This window comes from Austrofundulus limnaeus, unplaced genomic scaffold (assembly GCF_001266775.1).
Source record: "Austrofundulus limnaeus strain Quisiro unplaced genomic scaffold, Austrofundulus_limnaeus-1.0 Scaffold128, whole genome shotgun sequence".
NCBI classification, from domain to species: Eukaryota; Metazoa; Chordata; class Actinopteri; order Cyprinodontiformes; family Rivulidae; genus Austrofundulus; species Austrofundulus limnaeus.
Window position 1 is genome coordinate 1020215 of NW_013952530.1, and position 9518 is coordinate 1029732.

Genomic DNA, 9518 nt, shown 5'->3' on the forward strand with positions numbered 1-9518 from the left:
ATATATATATGTTGTGGTTTCCAACAAAACTCCCAACAAAACTAGTTCGATCAGACCTCAGTTGTAAATCTACTTGAAACAGTCTACTCTTTTTTCCCAGGAGAAACAGCACACAGTTTGGAGGTGTCCATAACCGTTAGGGACTCACATTTGCTTGGTGAGGACATTGTCCTGTATGTGAAAGTCACAAACCACTCAAGCTACCCGAGAGAGCTGATGGAACGCGTTAACGCTCAGCTGAAAGAGTACAACAGCAACCCGCAGCAGGGCTTCTGGGATGCACAAAGTGAGGTGAAGATAAAGCCAAACCAAGGTAAGAGAAAACAGTTTATCCCAAGCAATTTTCCACAAAGAAACACAAAATTAAAAAAATTTTAAAAACATTATGAAGTAGGATGCTGTTGGGTTGCAGTTGAGATTTTAGTTGAGGTTCTGACAACACTGGCTTCAAAAGGTTGTATTTTTGCTGTTCATGTGAAAATGCAGGTACCTTTTCAAGAAAAATAAAAAACATTTTCGTGTGAATGCAAGGCTGAAGCTTTTAAAAAAGGTGGAATTCACAAAACGYCTTTTTTATTTAGAGCTTCTCCTTTACATTTATGTTACCGAGAAATGCATCATGAGCCGATCTGTTCCAACACATTAAAAAATGTTCTCTGTCTTCTACAGCACTGACGTGCCAACACGTCATTCCTTATTCATCGTACGAGTCCATCCTGAAACCTGACGGTGTTGTGAATGTGGCCGTGGTGATGCAGGACACGATGACCAGAGAAAGAGTCCTAGATGCACTAGAATTCAGCATGAGCACACCACAGATAACAATAAATGTACATAACATCTCTACTCTTCAGCTCGCAAAGTATCATGCATTAATTGTCTTTATCTTTTGCTCTCCGTGGTTCCCACTTTGATCTACTTGGTGGTTGTCAGCTGAATATGACAAGCTCAAGTTATTATGGTGTAATGAAGAGCAAAGACAGAAATCACATCAAAGAAGCGTCGGTGAAAGCTTCCCCTCTCTGTGACCTAAATCAAACTTATCACAATCAGTTGTATTAAACTGCAAGTCAACTGTCAAAACTCTGCTTTTAGTACTGAACGAAGTCAGTACAGGTTTGAGCAGAAAATACAAGTTCTGTCTTTAAAGTATATAATAAGTAATAAGCTGAACAAAGGTCAACATTCTAAAAGTGATCAGCAGTCTTGCTGGATATGGTTAATTTGTTCCCATTTCCTTTTTAAAAAGCTTGATTTTTAAAGTCTCTCAGCAGATTGACAACATAATGAAGTAAACATGCTGTGTGATTTCTGCCATCTTGTGTGTATTCATGTACTTGTCTCTGCTTTACAGATGGAAGGAGGTGACAGCATCCAAACAAAGAAAGAAAAAACAGCTCAGGTGACTTTCACCAACCCGTTTAACAGAGCTCTGAGTAAAGCTGTGCTGACTGTGGAGGGATCTGGTTTGATAAACAGAAAACAGGAGAACAAGTAAGTCTATTTACAAATACAATTAAAGATGTAAAAGACCCCTCATATGATTAAAAATAGGTACACATATAATTAGCTTGTAAATTCTAGTGACGTCATTAATAAAGAAAATAAGGTGAATATTCTGTGGGTATGAATGGAACTGCTCTAAACTGGTTTAAACCATATTTAGTTAGATGATCGGTTCTTCTGTGTATTGATTGGTAGTTCCTCTGGTTTTGTGAAACTCACTTGTGGCGTTCCTCAAGGCTCCATTCTTGGCCCACTGCTATTTTCTATTCACATGTGACCTCTTGGTCAAATTATTTGTAAATATAATATACAGATGACACCCATATGTTGATCCATCTGATCTGTCTGATCTAAACATACTAGGTTCATGTCTAGCTGATTTTAAGGTCTGGATGTATGATAATTTTTATTGTTAAACAATAACAAAACTGAGGTGTTGCTTTTTATTCCCAAGGCTCATAGAGACCCTATAATTCGAATTCTTAATTCTTCAGGTTTACATTGTGCCCATGAGGCTAGAGGAACCTTGGGGTGGTTCTAGATTCGGATCTGAGCTTCACAAAACATTTTATAAACTGTATTAAAACTGGCTTTTATCAAATTAGGAATATTATCAAAATAAGACCAGTGATCTCTTTCACGGATGCTAAAACCCTCATTCACACTTTTGTTTCTTGTCATCTTGATTACTGCAGTTCTATATTTGCTGGTCTGCTTAAAAAAATGCGTAAAAGCCTCCAATTAGTACAAAACACAGCAGCTACAGTCCTGAGTAGACAGGGGCGGTTCTGGGGGTGGGACCACAGGGGCATTGGCCCCAGCTGAAATCAGATTGGCCCCCTGAAGTGTCCCTGTCCTGTCATTCATCTGTGCTTTTCTTGGGAGCAATGATGGCAAATGCAGTTCCATGTCCAAACACTAGAGGCGCCATTGAGTCAAATAGGAAAGTCCAGCATGAATCAAGCTTAAGCCGGTTTCCCACCAAATAAGTTTTGAGCAGCAAAAATGCGCCCAGCGCCTCAAGTTGGATGCACTGAAACGCGTTCCGTGTGAATGCAGCAGCAGACTAGATGCACGTCTGATGAGGGAGGAGTATCTTGTTTTTTTTTCCAGTCTGTCTTTAATGACGGGTGAAATAAAGATGAAATAAAGAAAATAGCTTTGTTTTAATTACTAAAGAGCAAGCGAACGTTGCACACAGCAGATAATTAATTCACCAGATGATTTAGAGGCAGTTTGATCGGTTAGTTTCACCAGTTCAGGAGCTGCGAGCTGACAAACTTTTTTTTGTCCCTGAGCCCAGTTTAACACCGCGGCCAGTTTAACGAGCTACAGACCCACATCGGTGCTGATATCTCCAGCCAGAACACCAACTGCAGATGGTCGATTTCAGCTAAAGAGCTCCTGTCCGTCTGCTTCGGGTTCAGGAAACCGTCACGTGGAAAGAAGATTCTCTCTGACTGGTTGCTGCGGTGCGTCGAGCAGCCAAAGTTCAATTTTTTGAACTCGAGCAGCGGCTGCTTTGGATACGCCACATGCACGGAAAACGATCTGCCTCATCCTACCTCTACCTTGCGCGCCGCGCTAAACTGGCAAAATGYGCCGCGCTGCCCCTGGATGCGCGTCCACCACAGACTTTGCATGTGAACTGGCTGCTTTGGCTGCTCAAAACGCGCCCGGTGTGTACCCGGCTTTACAGAGGCCTTGTTAAGAATACTGCAGAAAGTCTTTCAAATGACAAATGGTGACTAGATTTTCTCAAATGCTCTGTGTTTGAAAGTATTTTATCTAGTAAAAATGTATGTAAAACTGTGATGTGCAAGCTTTTTTATTAAATATTACATTACAGGTGTTTGAACATGCGTGACTGGTTAAGCGTAAACACCTTACCAATACTGGGGATTTGTGTGATAGAAGGTTGAACAAATACTTGGCCTGTCTATGAATACAGTGACTCCTTGATGGCCTCTTGCTCAGAAAAATCCTAGATCCGCCACTGTCAGTATAATCCATAAAAATGATCATATCACTCCAGTTCTCGCCTCTTTTCAGCATTGATCTGAAGATTTTATTGTTTTAATGTTTTAAAATCGCTGACTGGACTTGCACCGTCATATATTACTGAGTTACCTTCTCCTCATGCTCCCTTGCGACCTCTGAGATCATCTGATCAGTTGCTACATTTGGTGCCCAGAACAAGATTACAGGGGGTTAACGAGCCTTTTTTACGTTAGGGCTCCCTTTTTTATGGAACGCACTTAACATTAGACAATCCTCTTCACTGGCCACTTTTAAAACTCTTTCAAAAACATTACGATGAGTTAACTTTTAATTGTTGATTTTTGCACGTTTTATTTTTTTATTTGTACTATGCGTTTTATGTGTTTTGATTTAATTATGTGACGTAAAATATTTTGTAACTGTGTTCTAAAAGGTGTTATACAAATACATGTATTATTATTATTATTATTTGTTTTAATATCATATTTTTGGCCTGATAACGAAAAGAAAATGAGATTTGGTAGTCAAAATCACATCTGGATCTTGACGAATTGGGATTTAATCTCAATAGCACACATAGCATCAGTTTCCCTTTGTGTCTCTGGATGGTTTCAGGGCGCTGCAGAAGCACAGAGCGTGTCTTTGTTGGACCTGAAAATGGAAGATTAAGTTTCTCTTTTTTTTTTTGTCTCCCAGGCTGGATCTCCTGGTTCCTGGCAAGAGTATCGAGATGAAAGTGTCCATTATGGCCACTTCACCTGGCACCAAAGTGCTCAAAGCTACGTTGTCACACAGCAGCAGCTCCATCATTGTTTCCAGGAGCTTCCACAAAGTTTCTGTGAAGTCTGCGTGAAAAACAAAAATCAACAAGAAACGTTAACATTATGGCTTAACGTAGACATATATGTAGAATTTTAAATACTTTTTTGATGCCAGTGTTTGTATTTCATTTCTTTACATAAATGACATATAGTTTAAAATTGAGTAACAACTGTTCATTAAAATCATCCCTTTTTAATTGTGCAGGTTTTAGTAAATACTGAAAGTAAAAGTAAAAGGTTCCCGACAGTGGTGGGCAAAGTACTCAACTCAAGTACTTGAGTAAAAGTACTAATACTCATGGTCAAATCTTACTCAGCTACAAGTAAAAGTTGCTCGGTCAAAAAATCTACTCAAGTTAAAGTACTGAAGTACTTTTATAAATACTTAGGTATTCAAAAATACATGCATTTAAAAATACTCAAGTATTCAAAAGTACAAATTAAATTTTCTAATATCAGTACATTGCTGTATTGTTTTCAGAGTGATTTTACAGAACCTTGTAACTCTCAGAAACCACCTGATGTATCGACACATAGAAACACTCTGATACAAATTCTWCACCACCTGTAAAGACTTCAGCATAAAAATGCAATAAAGTGAGCGGTGAGTTAGAAATGTAGTTTATCCACGGTGAAAACATAAGACATTTAAACTGATACAAACTATTTTTCAGTCCTAAAATCKCAAACATCGAGCTGAGATATGGTCATGCTGCTCTGGTTTATCTAAAGTTTCTTCAACCGTCTCCTTTGCTGGGTTCTGTTTGAAATGAAGGTCAGCTCAGCTCGCCACCATTAATGAGGATGATGTCATTCCAAATCTATCCCAGGTGTGAGCTATGACTGTGATTGGTTTCCCTTGTGAGGAACATAACGTGTGGCCAAATGCATTTCAAGAAAGGAAAACAGCAAAAGTGGATCACAAAGCTACGCTGAGCCAAAGGTAATGAGTAACTAACAAGCTTCTAAGAAATGTAGTGGAGTCAAAAGTACARTATTTGTTTTTGAAATGTAGTGGAGTGAAATTCATAAGTTCCAAAAAAAAAAAAATTACTTAAGTACAGTAAAGTTACTCAAAAAAATGAATACAGTACTCAAGTAAATGTACTCCATTACTGTTCACCACTGCGTTCCGGAAGAGACTTCATTAAAGAACTGCTGCCTGATGTGAAGGGGAAGWAAGGCCTTAAAATAATGCCCTCAGTAGAGCTTAATCATGTAAATAAGGAGCCAATTAGGGGTGAAGAAAAGATTTAAGATAAAAAGGTGACACAGACACAAAAAATGTAGTTTATTTTTCTGCACTGGTAACAAGAATGAAAAAATATTAAATGAGTTGCAGTTATATTTTACACTACAAGCCTCATCCACTACTGTCTTTTTAAAGGTCGCTGCAGCGTGTGGGGAGGTAGGTTTGAACCGACCTCCTTCCACTTCTACAGCTGCTTGCATGTCACAAATATTTACATTAACAAAAGTGACATTCAACGAGTTACATTAATGCAAAAAATCAACACAATGTCAAAAATAGGCACAATTGTAATATTCAGAGTTATAAGAAAATAATTCATAAGTATTACATTTTATAAAAACTGTGCAGGTTCTTCTCTTTTCTATTTATCTATAACAAAAAAAAAATCAAAATTAGACCTCAAATTTCTGATTTGTGCTTTTTTAGTCAAGTCTTGCATGCTGAGGAAGAGCTGAAGATGAGGTTTGGATTATGCAGCAAGTTAGTCTGCAGCTTTACAACTAAGGCCCACATAGTGGAACTAGATCTGCACACTGGACCTGCAAATTTAGAATGGTAGGACTATTTTGTAACAAAGTGGAAAACAGAGAACAGCGGTAAAGATCAGACAGCTGAGATTCAATCGGCATAGGGGTATCTTAATTACTATGTACAGAATTTGGTTAAAATCCATTAATTGTGCAGTCAGTGCACTGAAAATGTCTGCCCAGTAAGTAGTGTGTCCCTGTGATAGACTTGAGACGTGTCCAGTGTGTCCTCTCACTGGGACTGTTGGACCTGGAAAAGAAAAATTGGGTGAAGAAAATGAATATGTTCCTGRCTGCAGTAAGAAATGCCACCACTAGGTGGTGGTGTTGCTTTACAAATCAAATGTAGAAAAAATGTTTCTACAGAAATACATACAGTATATACTTATTTGAGATGTATAATTTATATGCTATTTTTTCTGTATACTTCAGAAAGGCACTATATGCCTAGCAGATTGACATAGTTTCTGGTCAAGTATTTTTAAGCTTAATCATACAAAATCTTGAGTTTTAGATGGTAATGTTTTGGTTAGCCAGACTGATCAGGTTTAAAGGTGTTGGTGGTTTGGAGCAAAAAAAAAAAAAAAAAAAAACTTCCACTGTTAAAAACTAATGATTTGTAGATATTTAGAGACAGTAAGAGATAAATGCTTTCTGGTGTTGCTCAGATACATTAATGAGTGCTAAATGTCTGTTGGAATAGCTGAAAAAGGTTAGACTGGTTGTTAAAGCTAAAGCTAAAATAAGCAAAGAGCTAAAAGCTACAAGYTGACTAAAATCTAGCAAAAACAATAACTAAAAGTAAGAAGACAAATAAGGAGAAAGTGTTGAAGAATAATTTTTTTAAGAACTTGAAGCATTCTCAATGTATTTTGATGTRTATTGTACGTTTGCAGAAGAGAACTCATAAAAACTCTCTAGAACAACCTTGACAATAAAACGTGTCTCCAAAAAGAAGACAAATAAATGGAAGTTTACTCTGAGATGCTTTGCTCCTTCACAGCAAATTGTTTGGACCTGAAGGGTTCCAGGTTGACACACGTGCACCAAACAGCTTGTGATCTCACCTCAGTGACTGAGAGATGGAGGCAGAGGCGTTGGCAGACGGGAGACGATAATCAGGCCTCCACACTCGTTGATTTTCAGACAAATTAAACGTCAGGGGAAAGCAGGGAGCGGGACCGCTGGGCTGCTTTGAAAAGCTGAGGCTATCATAAATTATTAATGGCTCCCCGTCACGGCCTTTTCTCTTCATCCTTTGCTCCATCTTTCTCTTTTTTTTTCACCCAACCCTCCCCTTCTCAAGTCCTCAAAGCTCTTCAGTACTTTTCCTCTTTTTCACGTTTTGCTTCCCCCTCTGCCCCCTCCTCTCACCTTCATTTCCTTCATTTCATCCTTTTTTATCTCTCAGCTCCTCTTTTCATCACTCCTTCCTCCAAACTTTGTTTACAGTCCATTTCTTCCCTTCAACCCTCTAAATTCCCTTTCCCTCCCTGCTCTTTGCTGATTTTCACCATTCAGCTCTTCATCACCTGTTTCCATGTTAATCCTGATCACTTTTATACTAAACATTCTCGTCTTCCCGCCTTCTTTTAGACCAATAAATTTTCCAACATTTTCTTTATTTTGACAACCATTGACCATAATATTCTTATTGAAAAGTTAAATAGATGTGGCATTTGAGAATTAGCGTGTATTTAGATATTTGAATAATAGGAAACAGTTTGTTCAGGTAACTAATGTTTGATGTGGAGTTCCTCAGGGTTCTGTGCTTGGAACAAAGTTGTTTATTTCCGCTGCTAATTGCATTTTGTTTGTGATTCCAGCTTTTTTCAATTATTTTAAGCTGTTTTCTGTGTTAGCTACTTTTTAGCTAATGTGATCTTTCAGCTAAATTCACATTTTTGTGATAATTTCAGCTTCTTACTGCTTAATTCAGCCAGTGCTCACCCTAATTACAGCTATTTTGACTACTTTTAAAAGCCTTTTAGGTGATTTTCAGCTTGTTTAGCTTTTCAGCAAAAAATATTTTAGCATTAAGCGCTCACACTGCTTTTTCACATTTCCAGTTATTACTGTTCATGTGACAATCATACATTTTAGTAATTGATAAAAGATGAAAGCGCCTGTTTTGAGTGATCTTTTGCAAATACTCAGTGTACAGCTTGGTATTTAAAACTCAATATAACTGAATCTAAAGAAAAAAAAATCCCATGCACTGGATCAGCTTTATGCTTAGCTAATCATTTACCATTCCACATAAAACAAATTGTTTTGAAAAAATAACAAAACTTGTTGACTTGATCTTGGGGGTTGGGGGATTAATTCTAGTTGTTCCTAACATGTTTTATTGCTTGTTTGCCTTTATAATACTTGCACAAATAAAAATGAAAGAACAATCAAAAAGAGAAATATTAAAAAAGCACAGCAAATAAACTCAACAATAAATGAAAGAATAAACTTAAAAAACACATAGCAAGGCTAAATAAATGTATTTTTGTTAAAAACACAGGCCTACTTCTTCAGTTTTATAAAAGATGAAAGAGTTACTTAAAAATTCTCCTTTCTTGATCATTTCCCCCAACTTTGTACAGCTCTCCAGCTGCTGTTGTGTTGTCATTCACTCAAAATGCTTCTCAGCCAACAAGCCTTTAGTGAGCTGTAATACAGGGAACAATGATAAATATGATAATGAATCAGGCTTCTGTCTGCTGTCTATTGTCACCTGGTAATGAGTTTGTCCCGAAGGTCATTGCTATAATAGCTCATTAGCATCACCGGCTAATGCTGCTTTGTGATTCTGGAGGTGCACCGGTCAGCTGGGCTATTTGTTTGCTGTAGTGGCTGAAGTTCTGTGCGACAGGTCCTCCTTTCAGTATTGATCTGTGTGGGTTTCAGTGTGAGTTTGTGGGTTTTACTGCTGACAAACAGTGTTACTGCCTGTGTCTGTTAAACACCTTTGTGCATCAGATGACTACCTTTGTGTTTGTGTGAAGAAAAATGTCACTGTGTTCTGGACTAACACTTACTTTGAACTTTATACATTCTGCAAAATCTGTGCCTAAATATCTCATGTGCCACTGGACAGATTGGATTTAAACTCAAAGTATATGATTGGCTGTAAAACTCATCACAATTCAAGACGGCCACCACAGATAACTGACCTTAGCCAGTACATAAATGGGTATAAAACAGTTTTATAGATATTGAGCTAAACTTGATGTTGTAGTAGCTGATTGTCATTTTCAGCATGTATTCAAGCACTAATATATCAGGTGAGATCTCAAAATTGTGTTCATCAACTGCAAATGCAGAAAAACCAGAGGTTTTAAAGAGTAACTTACCCCAAAATTAACTTTTTTTTTTTAGCTGATAAACGGTCTAGAATGTGTCTAAAATGTTATATAGTAC

At 37.6% G+C, this 9518-nt stretch overlaps 1 protein-coding gene across 1 annotated transcript in view; it reads left to right on the top strand.

The window, feature by feature from the left end:
• LOC106522385 (protein-glutamine gamma-glutamyltransferase 5) overlaps positions 1-4525 on the top strand; it is a gene marked incomplete at its 5' end in the record, with an annotated part of 12561 nt that extends 8036 nt beyond the window's left edge. The window contains 4 exon segments of the mRNA XM_014015367.1: positions 101-313; positions 670-830; positions 1355-1494; positions 4204-4525. Of these exon segments, the coding sequence (XP_013870821.1) occupies positions 101-313; positions 670-830; positions 1355-1494; positions 4204-4360 (671 nt within the window).
• Positions 4526-9518: the final 4993 nt, after the last annotated feature.